General features: G+C 47.1%; 1 protein-coding gene across 1 annotated transcript in view; it reads right to left on the bottom strand.

The window, feature by feature from the left end:
* Window positions 1-19291, bottom strand: part of LOC119404813 (A disintegrin and metalloproteinase with thrombospondin motifs 16) — a 66288-nt gene extending 46997 nt beyond the window's left edge. Inside the window, exons 1-8 of the mRNA XM_037671486.2 lie at window positions 18617-19291; window positions 16508-16665; window positions 11006-11069; window positions 9634-9818; window positions 8744-8869; window positions 7188-7395; window positions 2143-2290; window positions 1011-1278 (exon numbers count right to left, since the gene is read on the bottom strand). Coding sequence (XP_037527414.1) covers window positions 1011-1278; window positions 2143-2290; window positions 7188-7395; window positions 8744-8869; window positions 9634-9818; window positions 11006-11069; window positions 16508-16621 — 1113 coding nt within the window. The 5' untranslated portion in view covers window positions 16622-16665; window positions 18617-19291. The remainder of the gene's footprint in view (window positions 1-1010; window positions 1279-2142; window positions 2291-7187; window positions 7396-8743; window positions 8870-9633; window positions 9819-11005; window positions 11070-16507; window positions 16666-18616) is intronic.
* Between the last annotated feature and the right edge of the window lie 929 nt (window positions 19292-20220).

The raw sequence follows: 20220 nt of genomic DNA on the forward strand, positions 1-20220 counted from the left end.
GCTACGTGAGGGATCCACGTTTTGTGGAGTAGTGCTTAGCGCACCGCGCTGCGAAGTGCGAGGTCGCTGGTTCGATTCCGCGCTTCGGAAGCATTTTTTCTGATTTATTTTTCTTTGGGATATTGATGTATATATATGCATACTTATACATATACGCAGCATGCGGCGGCGACGGCGACGGCAAAAATCAGCCGAGGCTGTACATATAATTGCTATCGCAAATAAAACGAGAAATACCATGCCGCTGCCAATACATTCGAGGTAATAAAGAAGGCGACAATTCCTTCATTCAAGCGCAATCCAATGAGTTGTCCGCGAAATTTGTTGCCCATTTTGCCTCTGATTGTGCGAACACATTAAAAAAAAACCCTCCTCCACTAAATGACATCGTTTGCGAATGTACCTGCTGGCATCGCTGTGCAGGAATCATAGCGCATAAATTCTTCGGAATTCCGAAGGGTGAAGGAAGGGTTATGAAAGGAAAAAATCGCCATCTACTCGCTCGTCGCACAAAGATACAAGGAGATACATACATATTTGGTGAAACTTGTGGCGCACAAAAAAGGACATGGACAAAAAAAAGTGACGACTGGACATACATATTCCTTATAAAGTAAAGCTTTCTAGCTGATGAAATGTTCGACCTGGACCGGGGATCGAACCAGGCACCAACACCTATCCGGGACGGTCCCTTTACACAGTATCCTGACCGATGTCCTTTCTGTGGAAGGCACCAAAGCTTGTACAATTCCATGTGGGAGTGCCCCAAACCGCTTCGCCCACCCAGAATACTCAATTCCCAGTGGGAACCGCTCTTTCAAGCACAGTCCTTGGCGACCAGCGACGACTGATTGGCCGAGCCAGCCGGATCCCAGCAGCAAATGGTGCTCTGGACTGAGGGTTTCACCCTCTGGGACTTCACAAGCAAAACCAACGAAAATAGTTTTCTATACTATACTGCTACTGCTACTATTCTACTGAGCTAACCAGGAGGCAAGCGGGAATCATACCTGGTTCAGGTATCCTAGGACAAAATCCATGAGCCTCTGTTCGCTGCCCAGAAAGTGCAGAAAGCTCAGGTAGGCCTTCTCGTCGACGAATAACGCCAGCTCGAGGAACTTGGGTCGGCGTTCTGTTCTTGTACTCGCGGTAGCTTGCCGCTCGTCTTGAGGCTTGCCCGCAGGCCGCGTTCTAACGCTGGAAGCATCGCTGGAGCTGTTCTTGCGGGAACCGCTGGATGCAATGCGCCTTCGGGTGTGGTTGCTGCCCTTATTTCGCCTGGCGAGAAAGGGTGGTGAAGAGTTAGGCGTATACCTTATGCCACGAAATGATGGTACGCAATAAAAAGATAATAAAAAGATAATAAAAAGGAGCCCTTGCCCAAATGAGTAAACGGGGGCAAGCGAAGCTTGGAGCGTGCGTGCCTGACATAACAGCTTTTATTTATTTATTTATTTATTTATTTATTTATTTATTTATTTATTTATTTATTTATTTATTTATTTATTTATATCGCATCGCGCTGTTCTCCCTCCAAACGTTTTCCTTCTTCCATTCCGGAAATTGGCCCTTCACCCACGCGCTTAGCAGAGCAAGACTTCTGTTGCTACCAGCAACAACGACGGTCATGCGCGAAACAATAAAATGCCACATTGCGAGGCAACAACGCAATGTGGCAACGTGAAATGACGAGCGACCCCGCTGAAAGATCAGATCAATGTATGACTAATCGCCGAGAAGCCCACGATAGCAACAGCATCACTGATTCGAAACTGACGGCGCATACACACAAACTATGCCGCCGCAGCCACCGAAATCTGTAACTCGTAAAAGCTTCGCTTAAAACATGTTTTTCTGTTTCTTTCATATTGTTCGTATGTTGAATGATCACTGTAAGCACAATCGATTTCAATCTGTGTGTGTGCGCGTGCGTGCGTGCGTGCGTGTGTGTGTGTGTGTGTGTGTGTGTGTGTGTGTGTGTGTGTGTGTGTGTGTGTGTGTGTGTGTGTGTGTGTGTGTGTGTGTGTGTGTGTGTGTGTGTGTGTGTGTGTGTGTGTGTGTGTGTGTGTGTGTGTGTGTGTGTGTGTGTGTGTGTGTGTGTGTGTGTGTGTGTGTGTGTGTGTGAATGTTTGGTCCACGCACCTGTCCGGATGTGGGTATCTCTGAGGCCATCCAGTCGGTCGTTGGCTTGGCTGGCGTACTCGCAGTGTGGGCCTGGAAGAGCGTGGTGTCTTGGGTCTCGAAGGCCAGGGAAACCGATCACTGGTTTGCCACGGATGCAACGTCTTCTCTGCCACAAGAACAGAAAGCGAGAGGAAGCAAGCAAGGACTCATCTGTCATCTTCCCGTATTCTTTTAAGGGAACATGATTTTATGTCTCCAAGAATCCCAAGAAGAAATACTGGCGCCATACAACAGAATTTCACATCTTGAGCTCTGGTGCTCGAAAAAGGTCTGGATTCTTTTTAAGAGAAATCGAAATCCACAAGTGACGGACGAAATTTTCCTGACTAATGTTCTAAGCGCGAGACGCGGTAGATTTAACACGGGCTTTAAATTTTTAGACTGTGTACCTCCCAATGCTTATACAATAAGACAATAAGCGGCGTGGCATTCACAGAATCGACACGGTCGGCCGGTTTCTCGGAGCGAGTCGAGCGCCCTTTCCGGCCGCTCTTGACGTGCCTTCTTCGAGTAGCTTGGCCGCAAGCGAAAGCAGTGTGCCGTATGTCCCCCCCCCCCCTATTAGTCAGCGAGACATTCCGCACGTCTCTGCGTTCTCTAGGCCGAGGTTGACAGCTTAATAGCCGTTGACGCGACGCCAAGACGTGAAGGCAGCCAGGCAGGCTGCTGCCGCTGCGGTGGCGATAAACGGCTAGCGTGAAATGCGATCGCCCAAGGTCATTCGGTGCGATTGCGCGTGTCACAGCGGTCCTCCGCAGTTTCGTGCAATACAGAAAGCTGGAGGCGAGGTTGCCTAGCCATTGACCAACATTTAGTTTAGGTGATTGGTTACAGTTATTTGTTTTGTTCACCCAGCGTAAATTTAGAAATACGTCGTATAAGTGGCTGCGAAAGTTTCAGCAGCCATAATTTTACACCTCGATGTGCCTTCTGATCAGCCAAGGAACACGGTAAGCAGCTTTCTCACATATGAATACAACACGAGGCATGTTTGGAAAAGAAAAAGTTAGCAATTAAACAGTATTGTATATTAGTGAACCACGTAAGAAAGTGTTAACATGACGGACTTTGTAAACGAAAACGCGTCGTATGCATTTCAACGTGAACCCCTACTAAATGTTTTGTTTAAAGTTAATAATTTTAGAGTTTTTTGCATGTGAAAACCACGATACGATCTCGAGGCACGCCTGGAGGGCCCCGGAGATTTTCGACCACCTGGGGTTCGTTAACGTCCACCCAAAATGTAAGTACAGAGGCATCTACCATTTCGCCTCCATCGAAATGCGACCGCCACGGTCGTGTTCGAACCCACGACTTTCGGGGCATGTTTCGTTAAGCGTTTGTTTCGAACAACGCCAAAGGCGTACCACGATGACAGTGACAAGGGCAACGCTACATATCGTACAACGTACATATCGCGCCATAACGCATGGATGTGTCTTCAGGTAAACTTGTACGCCTGTCCATCGTTATATATATTATGTTTCCGATCTGTAAGACGTATTGTTATATGATAAGACGACCATCCAAGTTACATACAGTACCTTTTAGTGATATAGACAGACTCCATGATGACTGGTACAGACCGTAACCTCTTCATGCATCAATTATTTTCAGCACATTGTAGGCCATTACAAGGCTGCACAAAACTACAAGCTACAGAGCCGAGAGAAGGTTCACACAGCCCACGGTCAAGGCCAATGCCAAAGCCCGGCTTCTCATACGACGCTTCAAAGAAGAGGCTGGGCCCGGGCCGGCTGGCAGCTGGCCACCAACGTTCCAGGCAGTCCGTCATCGCTGCAGTCGAAGGGCGTCAGTATCTCTAGCTCCGTAGTAGTCAGAAAGCGACCATAGTTCGTCGTACGTCCGTCAAAAACAACCGCATCTTCGAGCACGGCTGAGCGACCACGCTAGAGCAGCGTGGTCACTCAGCCATATATGTATATATTTGGGTCCTACGCGCGTCCGGCTGATTCATCGAGGCCTTTGTTCTGATGGACTTGAACGCCTCAGGCGTAGCAGACAGGCACGCATGGCAGCACGTCTATACTTAGGGGCGCCTATAATTATACTAGAAAAGTGTCAACGACCAAAGAGGCCAAAACGAGACCAGTGGTTTATTATTGCCAATATGTCCGTTTTTGCGATTTATCCATTCGGGTAACGAGTACGCCTGACATTTCTTCTCATCATCAGAAGTATGCTAGCCTCAAAAGGTCAGTGGTCCTTGCAACAATGCTCTTGCATAAATGAAATAGGACTTTCTTTCTTTAATCCTATACACATAAAACACTCGACTTTTTGGGATACCGCCAGTTGACGAATCAAGAAAGCGGCCTCACATTGTCTGTGTTGTATTTTTTTTCTTTCTTGGTCAACTTTTTATGCCATGAGGGAACATGCTGTATTTTAGTGAAAAGTAATTAAGAAAGTAATGAGTAATTTTCTTGAAATTATCCGCTTGAAGTAATTCATTACATCTCTAAATTATCATTCTACAAACGTACTTCATTACATTACTTATTACAGCAAATAGTAATTTAATTACTGTAATTTTATGACTGTAATGCCATTACTGGCAAGTCTGCTTTGAAGGCAGCGCCACGGCATTGAGTGAAACGTAAGCAAGGTCTCTCTGAAATGCGCCAGTGGGGTCCTGGACTGACTGAGGCGCCCACCCACTGGAACTGGATGCCATACTCAATAAATGTTTATACACACATCTCAGGAATTCCGCTTAGGTGGTGCGGCGCCCCTGAAATCTTCGCGCCGTTAAATAAGATGGCGTTCTCTAAGCTCCACCTGACAAATGACTGAACGTACGTATGTGCAAGTTTTGTCGATCCTTCAAGAGCAGCGGGTTGGTATCTTCGGCATTAACTTGCGAGCTAAAGGGACTGGTTGAATGTGACGTCGCTTCCATAGATATAAAACGGAGAGACGCGACTAGCTGCATATTTGAAATGAAATCCAGACAAGACGGAAGTCGAGGAGAAGACGGAGGCTCGAATTGCGAGGACGACAAGTCGTTAAACAAGGAATGTCGCTGGAGCCAAATTTTCGACAAGGGGGGGGGGGTGACTACTAGAGGAAACGACCTGACTAAGACTAGGCGTATCCTTGCCGAAACGTCGGCTCAAACGACATTCCATCTCCAACGACTTCTCGTCACCTTTCGAACGAGCCAAACGTCGGGGCGCTTAAGCTGGATGCACAGAGAAGCGTCAGGCGATTTCTCCCGACACACTTAGCAAGCCATTTATTGCATCACAAGTCGTAATGACACTGTTAGCGCAGGAGATGGCACTTAGAGCGGTACAGAAAAAAAAAAGACAAGAAAGTAAACCAGCAGAAAACGAAACAAAAGCACCGAAGGAGAAAACTTCCGCAGGGTCCTCCGGAGAGGAAAACACGCGGTCATAACGACGTGCGATACACGCCAAAGCAACGTGGCGCTTATTATGCCGGGAGCAGCAGCGAATCTGCGCGCCCACGGCGAGCAAAGAGCGTGTAACCACCGCGTCCCTCGAAGACCTCAAAGCGCAGCGACGCGTGAGTCCCGTACGTAGCTGGGCACGCGCCACCGATTCTGAGAGAGAAAGGCACCTTGTCACGGAGGTCGTAGTACTGCGGGGCTGAGGGCAACGCCGTACTGATGTAATCTTTCGTCGGTCGTGCATAGCACGGTAGCCCAGTGAGGCAACAACGAGTCGAAGGACGTGAGGAAGGGCGTCCGTGGGCCATAGGAAGGTTTCGCCCGCAGTATAGCAAAAGGGGATTCGACCGCACGACCAACCGGCCCAGTTATGATTGTCGCGGTCGATGCATGACGATTCCAGGAATGCCGACGGGCTTTTGAGTGTGTTCGGTGGTTTAGATACACATGTATCGATGCACTTGTTCTCCTTGCGTAATGACGCGGCAAGGAGGAGGAACTGAGGGGTAACAGGCACGTAGGCAGGCACATTGAGAGGCGTGCATGATATGATTTGTAGATCGTGCGTGCGGTCGCATCACCATAGAGTCAACGCCGCGTGTTGCTACGTTTTACCCATATGGAAGTAGATTACGGTGCGGATGGAAATGTTCGCGATGTCGTATACAGGGTCGTGTAAATTAGGGCAAGCCGATCGTCGCGTTTTTTGTGAGCGCCGTTTCGTGACGTATCGCTTGCTCCTGTTTACGCGCTGGTTTCTCGGTCACTTTCACCTGTTCCCACTCGCGAAGGATGATATACAGCGATGCGCCGAGTTAGCATCCTGTGGCGCTACGCAAGGAACGTTCTTCCAAAGCATAAGGGGTTTTCCAGCGGTATCGGTTCTCAGTTGTGAGCGTTTGACTGTCGACTCTTGCCGTGTCGCGGGCCACATGATAGCTCCTCAAGCGGTGGCAATGAATTTTTCGCTCAACGTGTTCTACCAGGATTTTACTCCACTGCAGGTTCATTGTAGTAAGTCTAATAGAAATCTTTCAACACAGTCGGGACATACTCATTGTGAAAGTGCGCTCGACCATCGCTCAATATATTTTAGAATACAGACGGTTGTCAGGGGAAAAGTCATGTGTTTGTACAGAGCCAAGAAAATATGAGAAAAGCTGTGCATTGCAACCCTTTAGTTTACTGCTGATTTCTGACGTGGGACTGTTTTTGGTTACGTGGACATTTACACAGCGGGAAGTGTCATTGAGTGTCGTCACTTAAAATGCACTGCGGCGGCTGAAACACCACGATGAGAACAAGGACACCAACGGAACGAATGCAGTGCTTCTCTTGTGGTATTCGTTCCCTTAGTCCCCTTGTCCTCGTCGCGCTGTTTTATCCTGAGCTCTAAATATGAAACAGCGCTAAGCGCAGTCCCGTTATTAACGGGAGTTGAGACCTGATCGAATAACTGACCTATTTATCGCGGTATTAGACGACATACTTCGGCCGAACGTTTCAAGGCTCTGTTATACTACACAGCTGTTAAGAAGATAAGTATGCTCGCCAGTGGTCAACGTACCAGTGTAGACGCGGTTGTCCACAATTCTCGATGACCTGTGATGCGGAGGCGGTGCAGCGTAGAGTACGTGCGGGACGTCTTCGGTCTCGATCAGCGCTTGCCGTGGCGGGTCTGATTCTCTGTTACCCATATCGGGCACCAGATGGCGTAGCCTGCTAGGAACAGGCTTAACCTGCAGTGCTTCTTCGGGTAGCAGGATCACACCCGACTGCACACAAAATAAATTCGAGTCTACCATCGATTCATAATGGGACAATATGTGCAATAGCTTACATCGACATAGAGAGCAGCTAGCAGGTGTTTGACTAGAGTGCTGTGCCTATGTAATAAATGTACAAGATACTGTCGCGATGAAAAGAAGCGCGAACAGCGGAAAGCGTGGCTTTGGGCCCAGTCGAACTCCGACATGCCTTTTCTGTTGCTTGGGGAATCCGTGCTTTCAGCTGGCGTCACCATAGTGCTAGAATCTTGCTCCGGCTGGCGCTATCACACAGCATGTGCTTATCATCTTCCAGTCAGGCATGACACTCGGTAACAAACACGCGGTGCGATAACCGGCTGAAAGCACAGTTTAGCCTAGCGACATTCAAGGCACGTCGGAGTTCGAGTGAACCGAAAGGTCCGCTTTACGCTGTTCGCGTTTTTTTTTTTCTGTCGCGATAGTACGAGATGCTACGACCACTCGGCGAGTCAGGCTTAGGCGATGTAAAACACTAGTAAAATAGGTTCAGCCACGGAATGAAACGCATGTCCACCAAGCCTAACCGACCATATGGCTTTTAAAAAGCAATCAAACAGGTAAACAAGAGAGAAACGCAGATAGGCTGGCGTTTCAAAAGATTTAGTATACGTAACATTTTAAAAGATGACAAACCAACTGAAAGCGTGCCCAAATTTTATTCAATGGCCGTTACTGAATTTCACATAAAGGCGAACTTATGATCTGATCGTCAATGAAGAACGCCCTAACTGCAAGAAGAAAGTAACGCGTTGCTTGCATCTCGCACGAACGCTGAACCCATGCACCAAATAGACAAAAGCAAGCGTTCTGCTTAGGAATTGATCGTAAAGCTCGAAGATCTAAAACTTATCGGGACTTTTACCTTGACGCAATTTGAAGGGACAATCACCGAGTAGTGCCTGTCCTGCGACTTCTGCCTCGACATCGCCTCCTTTCTCTTCATATAAAGTTCGACAGTTCCTTTACACCCCCCTTTCCTCTTACCAAGTCCAGGGTATTAAACCGGGGATTTCCTCAGGTTAGCTCCCCTGTTTTTCCGTTCTCTCTTTCTCACTCTCTCTCTCTCTCACTTTCAACAGGAGTGATGTTTTCGGTACCAAGTTAAAAGCACGGATCTTTGAAAAGCTCGGTGCGTAGTGTATCGAATACTGGGACCCCTTGATTGAGGAGGAAGGTAAGGAGGAGGAAAAAGAAGGGGGGTGGGGGGCAATGCCGCCAGCTCCGTCGCTTCCTCAGTCTTGGGACTAGTGAGTAGCTGTCCGAATTTATGGACTTCGTTATGGACTTAAGTACATTATAAGCAAGTGGTACTCACGATTCCGCCGTCAAAGTCGCACTCGCTGAACGCTGCTACGACGCTGCCGTTGACTCCCAGGTAGTGGCAGTTGGTCGTCATCAGCGACAACGGGACCTCCCTTCCCCCGCGCGCTTTGCGTATCACCTGTAAGGTCGCACATGCGAAGTGTGTTTAGCTCTAAAGGAAATACGCGCTTTCTACTGCGGAGTCTACAAGAAGGAATATAGCCGGAAACTTCCCCCTGAAACGTGTTATGCAATATATGGTAACACGCAGCTCTTCTGATTGCGATGGATCCCGATCGAAATCAAATTTTTCAGTCGTGATGGGCATCTTTCTGTAGCTTGCCAAAACGGCAAATCGGAATAGAAGGTGTCCTTTACACCAGAGTAACATATCCGCGCGACAAGCTTTAGGGGAGTAATTAGCATGAGTCGAACCGTGTAAATACAATACTTGTCAAATCATAAGTTTCGCAATTAACTCGACTCTCTTAAAGTTTATGCAAAGCAATAACAGGTATGGATTGCATATAACTGCAACAATTACTTCCTATATAAGCAGCTTCACTTTTCATGCCGACTGTGCACGAAAAGAAGCGCTTGACGAGACGAATCGGTTCATCAAAGACACCAGAAACCAACCGAATGCACCAGAGTAAGGCATTCAGTTACCGCATTTACTCCATTATTCTGCGCAGAAAAAAAAGTATTACCAGTGTAGTTTGCGGCAAGTGTGCCCATACAAAATGAAGTTGAAGTTTGTAGTTACAAAAACAAGGATTTTAATCTGATGGAGCATCATGGAACTATGCTCTTGCTCATCCATACGTTTACGATTTCATTATAATGCCAAGTATTTTTTCGGTTTAGAATAACGGCGAACAAGCAGGAGAGAAACATACTTACCCTTAGGTTCCGGGTTATGAGAGCCTGATTCTTCTTTAGGTTCATCTCAAGGTTTCGCCCCAAAATTTGAGCGTAGTAGAGCAACTTCTCGGGCTGCTGAGTCCTCGCGCGGTACTGTGATGTCCGCGTTGTCAATGGTTCCAGGTATCGTTTGAGACGAACCTTCACTACTTGGTACTCTGGTACTGTACAGAAGAAAACCACATCGTAACTAAGGTACGCACTTCCGGTTTCACCACGGCAACTACTAATGAGCCACACTTTCCAATACACATGCCGAGCGTGAACGTAAAAATAAGCGCTCCTTTTCAAAAAATGATACTCACAGAGCCCTTCAACACAGCGAGAATGTTCGTGACAGAACACGTACGAGAAAAAGAAAACACAGGCGCTGTCTAAGAACTGGATGTTCATTATAAAAACACCAAAGATATATATATATATATATATATATATATATATATATATATATATATATATATATATATATATATATATATATATATATATATATATATATATATATATATATATATATATATATATATATATATATATATATATGTGGATAGGAATGAAATTAACGTCCAAGCCGCACACCCTTGAAGATGACCGAAAACCACAGCAATATTATCACGCGTAGAAGATCACAACTGAGCAAGTTACAGGAAAGCCACTTCCTCATCAATCAGATCAGTAGAAGGGCATGCTCACGCATGCGTATTTTTCTTTGTCATTTCAAACGCGTCCGCGATTGCCCGAGTACGTGCACAGTTCTGATCTCATACGCATTATATATTGCTGTGTTTTTTTGTTATCTTCGGGGGGTGTGCGGCTTTGATGTTAATCGCTTTCCTATCCATGTATATCTCTGGTATTTTTCTACTAAACATTCAGTTGTTAGACAGCGCCTGTGTCGTCGTTTCATTTTCTCGCCCGTGTTCTGCCTGCACTGGCCTTCAATGCTCCTTGTCAGCAACAAATGATGAACTTACGGACCACGAAGTGAATATGGGGATGAGATTTTGAGCAAACGCATTCATTATACCAGTTACGTTACGGTTGATTATTTATTGAAAAAAACTGGTACGCTACACTGCAAATGCGTTCTTTGGTGGTCATGTTCTCGACATTTGTATATTAGATACTCTGGATCCGATAGTTGTTTCGCAGAAGTTCTTGAAAGACAATAACCGAGGGATGTGACAACTTACGTTAGAGAACAGAAGTTTTAACGGAGCACGTCTAACAAAAATCTACAACAGAATCTTCGGTATGTGAACGTTTCTAAGTATCCCCTACAGCTGTGGGTAGAGCTTCGATAGAACACTAATTTATGCCATGCATAATAATTATGAGAATGAAACGTTACCTTCTGCGTGGGAGCGCACATCAAACAAGTCGACTAGCTCTTTCTGGTCGAGTTCCTTGTGTATCTGAAAGAGTTCCGGTGGTTCACATGTAAGAGCCGTCACCAAAAGCGAACTCTTTGTCTTCAGAACGGACTATCAATCCCCCTTTGACATAAGGCTCCCGAAATCTCACACCCTTTTAAGGGTCACACATTCGCGCTACTACACTTGTCCTCACTCTTATGAATTCTTCGCAATGGTGTACGTTTGGACAAGTGCGAACCACATCTAAGCGTTCTACAAGTTTTCTTGGATAACCTCTCTAACAAGCAATACAAGGCTCCAAAGCAAGGAAATACACGAGTTTATAATTAACATCATTATAATATATTCTACTAATTAGCCATAATACCATTGCAATTCTTGTTGTGCAAGAAAGCCGGCCCCTGCAAAGTGTGCAGTTTATACGGAAAGTGCAAGTTTGCATCCATCAACACAGCAAACCATTTTGCCGCGTAGAGCAGAGCTTATGAACTACGTGTCGGGATATTGCTGTAACATCACCCGTAATTAACAGCTGCTTGTAGTATGATCGCGCCTTGTAGCATGACGTCTCCTTGTGATATCGCTTCACTAGGGTATGCGAACGGGATGGTTGGATTCCGGTGTTACAGGAGCTGTAATATTACGCTCTAACAGCCGCAAACAGAAATCAAGCCGATGGCGGATTCGCTCATTCGCAGATTCACAAAGTCACGACAGTAAAAAGCAGTGCTCGAGTAAACCTTTCTTGAGCATTGTTTATGTTAACAGTCATTAGATTATTTGACTGGGGCTGCTAGGTCGCGTGAACAGTGCCACATTTCAATGGAGCTGCCGAACACTGTCATCGACTCGAAAGCGAAACGTGTACATTTAATTGTTACTTATTTATATATTCAGAACGCTTCACAGGCACACTGATGACATTGAACAAGGGGATAACATATTAAACAGAGTAGAAGAAAATGACGTCACACACAGGGGTAACGAGTTTCTAATTACAAGGGTTAGAAGCAGAGTAACATGGAGCGTCAGTATACAATGTTAACAAGAGAGCGTGTTCAGGTTATTACAACATGTTTCACAGTCTGACGTGGATGATATATTGTTCAGAAAAAAACATTCGTGTTTGTTAAGGACGTACAGAGGCCATGCGCATTTTTGAGCCTGTCAGCGAAGAAATAACAGATACTCGTTGAACAATTTCATATGACTGTAAGGATTAAACCAGTCCCATCTTGAATTTGACAACGGTAAATGCTGCGCAGGCGCATTATAAGAAAAAAAAAAGAGTCCTTTGAATCTTTCCACATATATGACTCTTTAAAGAGACCCGTTAACTCTCTTTTGGTGAGACGTGAGTCGCATGTGTTCAAAGAGAGTCATGTACGTGTCAAGTCGGGACTAAAAGAAAAAGAGTCAAAGGACTCATTTTTTTTTCTGAGCGTGTGGTACTTGTTTATTAATTACCGGGAAAGCAGGAACAAGGAGTCCTTCGGAGGAAAAGAAAAAAATATCAATAAATAAAACCAGAGCGCTGCGCTGTCGGAAGCGAGTTGGTCACGCAAACACTTTCGTCCGTCAACGAACAGCAGCGGGATCCCGTCACGGCTTCACGAACACTCGATCAATTTAGCCGGGACGGCATCCGTGTACCTTCTCGGCGCATCGACGGGGGAGCGCGTCGGAGGAGCCCCGTGTCGCGGTCGACGGCACGCACCCAAGATGATGGGTGGAGACGACGAATCTCATTAGAGACCTTACTCTCTGCGGCCAGCAGTGTACGCCTTGCGGAGGTGCCTCTGTCATCGCCTCTTCGGGAGGGCCTTTGCTTTCTCGGGTCGCTGACATCGCTCCAACGGGCACGGACGAGAAAACGAGTCGCCCGGCGCGCGCGGCACGGAAGAGGTGACGAGAGCCTTTCAACTTTTCCGATGTTTGTGTTTATAAACGAAGAAGTGGTGCGCGCGGACTTTCGAGTCGGGGACGGTTCCTGCACCGCTCGAATGTAAGGATCTGACGACATCCGCGATCTGTTTCTTCTGCCTGCCTTTCGCATCCCGTCGTTAGCCTTTTGCGACGCGGCGTCCTCATTTGGAGACGCGGCATTAGTTTTGCCGTGTCTGTGGACCTCTGGCAAGCAAGAGACCACAGACACTGAGCTAATGGTAAATTAAGCGTTCTTGGTACCTCAACGTTCTGTACACAACTTCTGAGCGAAATATTTTGCTACACGCGATCACTTTGGTGAAGGCAGTACCGTGTTTAACGAGACGTTTGACGTGGGGCGTTTCGGCAGGAAGTTCAAAATACCTGAACCTTGGCATCAAGTTATGTAAATTTCACGAATTTATAGAAAGCCGATCATAATGCGTGTCGCAAAGGGCTTGGGAAATGGATAGTGTTTGTGCTCGTACGACTCCATTCGAGTGCATAAGCATACGGTTTCACACGCCATACACTAACAGTGCTTGCCACGCTTTCAGTCACGGCGGAAATGAAAACTGTTCCAAAAATAACTTAATGAGGAGTGCGGTGGTGGGTAATGCTGCCTCCCTAATCTGTAGTGCTTGGTAATTAAATATGCAGCAGGCGACAGCGTGGCGCCTATTAAAAACAAACACGTTCCCAAACCCAATCGCCTGTAATGATTGTTACCCGGACCTCTACTCAGACAGATTTAAACACTGCAGTCAGCGGGCGGACCTCAAACACATTATCGGGGCTTGCCCCAACATCGTGAAGGGGCCAAACAACACGTGTATGAATACGGAGCAGTGGGAGACCTCGCTGCTAAGCTCAAGCATCGAGGACCAACTACAGGTCATCAGGCAAGCCGAAGATGCCGCTAGGGCTCAAGGACTCCTAGCTGCCATCTAAGGAAGGGGAGATACACTCCTCGGACACTTGCCGTTTCAATAAAAGTTGCCTCTCTCTCTCTCTCTCTCTTCAAAAATACCGCGACTTGGGCGAGTTGGTTCATACTCGGACGAACGCAGCGCGACTTGGACGAAGACGGGAAACGCGGATAGACGCCCGTCTGTGTCTACCTATGTCTCCGGTCTTCGTCGCTCAGTCGCGTTGCATTTCTCCGGAAGCGAAAAGCCGCGCAAGGCGGTTGCAACGTGTCTGTCTTAGATTGGGTTCGCGGGTATGCGCATCCCTCTGCAACACGCATTGTGACCAACTGTCTATAAATGCGTGAAATTTACGTAACTTGATGGAAAGGTATTGCAGACCAAGTTGAAGCAGACCAAGTGGAAGTGTTAGAATAAATTACGGTGTATTTCGCAACAATTAATTGCAATTACAACAAATAACGATTTAATTACACGCAGTCAGTCATGCTATATATTTACTCATAAACCGAGTTGAACGACCCACTCAAATTACACGCGATAACTTATCTGCGGGCAGGGAGCAATCAGAAAAAAAGGCAAAAAAAGATATTTTGAAATTCCTGCAGAAAAACGCCCTATGTCCAACATCTCGTTAAACACGGTACCGTCCTCACAAAAGCGATCGTATGTATAGGAATATATTTCGACTAGAAGTGATATAAATGAACTTTACCAAATGAGAATGCCTACTTTACCATTAACTCGATGTTTGTGGTTTTATTCCTCGCCAATAGTGCACAGAAAGTGCAAAAGCAAGTCGCGTCTGCAAATGAGGACGTCTTGTCGCAGAGGGGGTATACATTCGATGCTTCTTAACTCGCAAGGAACGTTTCCTGGGTGCAACTAATGCACTTTTCTGTGGAGTCATCGCGGAAGCGGCAGCGAAGCTGCCCGTCACTCTATACCCCACCCAGGTATTCCCTCATATCGCATCGTTCGATCTGGCAACGCTCAGCCCGCCACGACAAAGCTCCCTCCTCCGTCACTCACGTCTCTCCCACACTTTCTCAGTCACTTCACTTCCTCGAGAAACCAGATCGCGGGCTTGCCTAACGAAACGAACGCGTACGTGCGAGTCAAGAAAACAACGAAAAAGAGGAACGTAGACGCAAGAAAAGTCATCCGGCGAGGGGGGGGGGGGGGCTTCATCCCTCGAAGTAGCTAGCACGCGGCGCGAAAAGGCAAACACGACCTTCGAGTGAAAGCAAAACACGTCGTCGCCCGACCTTCGTCGGAGGTGAAAGAACACCGATGTCGATGGCTCCCGATAGCGTCGCCGGCAAGTTCAACGATCCGCCTCTTCGTGTCGTCCCGACGTGCTGTTGGTGGCCCCCATTTATTTTTTCTTAATGCTTGCCTCGGACCAGACGGTGGCATTCGGTGATGAGAGAGGCGTGCAGGTTTTTGAAAATGTGCGGGTCGGAACGCGTTACTGACTCGATTCCGTTTTCTTTCTTTTTTTTTTCTCTTCCATTAAAAAAAAAACAACAAAAAAAGAACGCAAATGGCGAGAGAGGGGAAGGGTGGAAAGGGCGAAACGCTTTCACTCGCGACGTCTAAGTGATCAAAAATGACGAAAAAATATATATAGACCAGGGATGCAGAATACCCGCATCGTTCGTGTGCTTGCTTTGAGTTTGCCGCTGTCAAAGTCGTGACCATTGGGAATGTTCCAGTTTTTATGACCGCGTAATATACTTCGTGGCCCAGCCACATTCCGTCGAGAAGACCACGTGGTATGGCGGGAATGTCGGTGGTTATAAGCAGGCCGGAAGCTTTCACCTCTGTTTCTTCACTGAGAAAAACAGCTCTGTGCGAAGAATTTCTCCACACGCTGACGAAAGAAGCAGATAACGCGATGGAGGAATGTAAAGTCAGAGTAGTGCGTTGAGGCTTCATTGGCGTAACTGGTGGTCATGGCGCTCCAAGTTTTTTTAATGTCTGCAGCACAGGGCATTGAACAAAAACAACAACAACAAAAAAAGGCAATGTGCCAATAGCACGTGCTAATGAAAGCAAGTGACTTCGAAGTTCGTTTCACAATTCTAGAAATTTTCGTATCGACTTACGTAGTTGTTTGGTATGTCGACGACGGCCTACCAAACTAAGGTAATGTTCTTGAATCACGATACCGGGAACACATACTGAAGACGCAGCCATCAGCAGTTATTCAGCTGGTGTGAAGTTTATAATGCGCTGATAGCACGAATCAAGAATCGAACCGCCACGTGGACTCCGTCTAATAGCGTTACTTTCACGATGATGCGACATCGTGAAAGTTTCATTCGAAATTTACAACCTAAGTTACACTGACAGTACATGCAACATTGAGAAAACGCATGCAGATATCTCGAAACACAAATGATTTGTTTTTGACAATCGTACATAGATATTCAGCAAAATAAATAGGTCCACGGTGGTTGAAACATAGTTAAGGAATCCATGTCATCACATATTGAACGTAACTTACGTTCGTACATACACTGTATACCGATGAATTAAGGGCAACAGTAACGATGAAACACCAAGAACCACAGAGGGGCCACAACTTCAGTAGTGATTGACATGTTGATCACTCACCCATGGCTGCGAGGATGGCGACACACCTTTCCAACAAAGAGTTGTGAGGAACAGCGTTTGCAAAGTTTGAGCCAGCGCCTGTCTTGTCAAGGCTCGAGCGCGAGGCGAAGCCATGCTTGCTCTGCAGCCAAGTCGAGAGACGCCGAGTTTCACTAATCCTTCCAGAACGAGTGATGAAAGAAAAAAAAAGAACATACAAGGCCAGATTAAAGCCCCAGAACAACCTCTGAAAATACAAACAACGAGAGTCTTATTCTCTCCTGGTGTTTCCCGTCCTTACGGCACGATTCGTGACGCCACCAGTCTGTTCGCATGACGTCATGATGAAATAAGCTCTCTATTGGTCCATATACGAGGGCTATCAGTTGTGAATTGTCTCCTACCCTGCTTTGCAATGCAGTCGCACGCCTTTTCTGCCTTGTCTCGCATGATTATAGTGCGCGATCAACTGATTTCACTTCGTTTTGTGCGTTTTCGACTACGCGAGAGGAGATATAGCGTGTAGCCGCGAAGCGCGAAATCCTGATAGGCTCAACGCTTAGTGTTGACATGGTCCGCGTGTTTTATGAAGAAATAAGCGGGGAGAAAGAGATAGCGCCTGTAGGAAGAGTAGCGAAGGAGACAAAGTAACCACTCTCTCGTCTTTCAAGTCAAAGTGGTTTAGGGGCCCCTAAAGAAACGCACTTGGTGTTATAGCCAGCATTCTGTTCACGATGCAAGCTCGCTTGCACTGGATGGATCCGTACCTACTGTACTTTTAACTGTTGCACCGCGGCGGCCCCATTTCGACGGCGGCAAAATGCTTGAGGCTCGTGCGCTTAGATTTAAGCGCACGCTAAAGAACCCCCAGGTGGCAGAAATTACCGGAGACCTCTCCTACGGCGTTTATCATAATCATATCGTTGGTGTTTAAGCCCAACAATTGACTGGGCCTAAACAACAACAAGAATTATTATTACTATAATTGTTCCACAGAAATCCGTAACACGTTCCAATCGCATGAACTGCAGGGGAAAAATATTGCTGGCGTCATTCTTTAAAACCCTCGTCTGCTGCCAGTTATAGACTTTGTATTGCTACGTTGGCTAAAGTGAATGTCGTTGATGAAAACGAAGGCGTAGAGCGAACTTGCACAGTTCGAGTAAAGTGTATGATAAAACCACTTTTACTTGAGCTTCATGCAAAGCTCTTAATGGAGACTGGCTTTTCGTGCTGGCGTCTCAAAAACTCGGGCTGCAAGTTAAAAAAAGTTCACTTAGGCACATTTTTAACTACACTATACTCAGGTTTACTTTAGATGTAGAGGTTGTGTGAAGTTTCACGCACATTTCACCTCTCTGTTTATGCTGGGAAGCACTACCTGGTGAGCCGGGAAAACCTTTCCACATTTTGCTCTCACTCAGTTCTTCGAAACTCTTAGGCCTGAAGTCTATCTCACTTCAGTATACTATTAAACCTACCCGCCACTTTTTCATTGAGTAAAATGATAAAGGTTGAATCTGGAATAAGCTAGTATAATTTGGTCGTCTTTTCGAGCTGTTTCAAAGAACAATTGCAATGTATCCGCAAGCTTTCTTTTTTCGTCGTTATAACAACACTTCTGCGGTGACACGCAATCTGACTAGCACCAGGTAGTAAATATTTACGTTTAAGCTTACCGAACTCACTCTGACCTTATAGTTAATACTTAAAGTTACCACTAGTCCCATAGCAGCTGTGAAGAAAGAGAAATACCCATGTACATAAAAAAAAATAATGCCCATCGGTGGTGAACTATACCACACCGTTAACCAAACATGCGCTACCTAGCACGGACGCATTTGTGGAAAGTGAAAATACGCGAAATACAGCTCTGTTGTGAGGCATGGACGCCAAACCTTTTTATCAGGAAACAGTGTCAGCTCCAAAGCGGAGGTTATAAAGACACCCAACTCAGTTGGCAGCCAGAAAACATACATGAAGATTCATGAAGGCAATGCAGCTTCAGGAAGCGTAACGTTGCATATCAGTGAAAGTAAGTGTACCGCGACTGATTGTGCAGAGATAAGAGCGATCGGGAGCGAAAGCGAACGACATCTCTTAACAGTGAAGTCAAGCAAGACCCCTCACCTTATTTACACGCGCCGCCGATTCCTCGTGCAACTGTCCATCGTTCTCGGAGGCACTGTCAAATTGTCATTGGACGTATGGGAGCACCTCTGCTGACGCGTCAGCTCCAAGTTGCTCACAGGGAGCTCACGTCCGAACGTCTGGGCAATGTTGAGAGCTTCCAGCAGCGACGGACAACACTGTAGAGTTTCAGGGGTGAAGAGTTGCTCGTCAGCGGCGACGGCAGACAGGCAACGTCGTGTGCCGTTCGGTTGGGCGCCAATTTTTCAAACTCAGCCAACTCTCACCCTCCGCTCACCTCATCGTCCGTCGCAGGTGAGCCTGCTGGGAAGCACGGCGCAGGGAGTAGCAGAGTCCATTGGGCCGCTATAGTCGGCAATGAAGCGGTGGAGGGGACACCCTCCTGAGGCTGGCCTCGATTTGCCAGGGGCCGGCAGTCCTCTCCTTCGCCGCAGTAAACGAGACCTTCTCACCCTTCGAAAAGAGAGGAGGGCCAGGCCTTCTCCTCTCCCACTTGGTCTCAACCTGGAATCCTGTCCCCTCCTCCCGAGCGACTCTCCAAACGCTGTCATACATCCGCCCGTGGTTCTTGTGTACCTCGAGCGAAACTTGCAGCGTCGTCGTCGTCCCGGTTTGCCATCCGTCCATATATATACAAGCTTCCCAACTGCGGATTGACACAAAACCCTCGCCCTTCTGTACGAAACAAGAGACGAAGAAAAAGTGCGTCTTGTTAGTGCATAACATTAAAGTGGCTTGCAACGACCGCGTATGCATATCAGTGGGGCTACCGTGAGCATCCCAGAAGCGCCGAAAAAAAAAAAAAAAAAAAGAGGTAGAGCAAACCATAGAAAGTGAAGCTCTTTTCAGTCGAGACGCGTCTGAAACATCACTTGTGTTGACATTCCTGCACGGCGACCGACTCGAAACTGGGTCTAAGGCTCCGGAAAGCACAGTTATCTGAAAATAACACATTTCGGTTGCACTTGGCCGTGCCATTTCGTGTTCTCGTAAAGGAAAGGTCAGATTATTTAAATTTTGGGTCATATGCTGCGTTACTGCGATGTGATTACGAGGCACTACGAAGCACGTCATAATGGAGGGGGGGGGGGGGTCTAGGACATTGGATTTGATTTCTATCGCCTTGGGACCTTTAACCGCACTTCCGTTGCTTGATACAAGAATGTTTTGACATTCAACCCTCAGTGAGGTGGTGTGGGAATCGAACCGATGACTAGAGGTGTGCACGGGCTCCGCGTAGCCCGAAAGCCCGAGCCCGACCCGGCCCGCGGGCCGGGCTCGGGCGGGCCGACGTATTTTCACCTCGGGCCCGGGCCGGGCTCGGGCTGCTTGGAATTTTATCGGGCCGGGCTCGGGCCCGGCGCAAAGCCCGACTCAAGCCCGAAACATAGATAATGAGCGGGAATTGTTTTCCAGCACGCATACAGCGCCTTTTCCGCTTTTCCTTTCCATTGCAGTTGTTCAGCGAGTGGAGCGACAATGGTGAGAATGTAGCAGTTACAAAAGATGAGCTCTCCGATTATCTCTCTCTGGAATCGCCGTCCTGTCCATCTGAAGTTTTAGTCTTCTGGAAAAAACAAGCA

Source organism: Rhipicephalus sanguineus, chromosome 9, assembly GCF_013339695.2.
Source record: "Rhipicephalus sanguineus isolate Rsan-2018 chromosome 9, BIME_Rsan_1.4, whole genome shotgun sequence".
Lineage (NCBI taxonomy): Eukaryota > Metazoa > Arthropoda > Arachnida > Ixodida > Ixodidae > Rhipicephalus > Rhipicephalus sanguineus.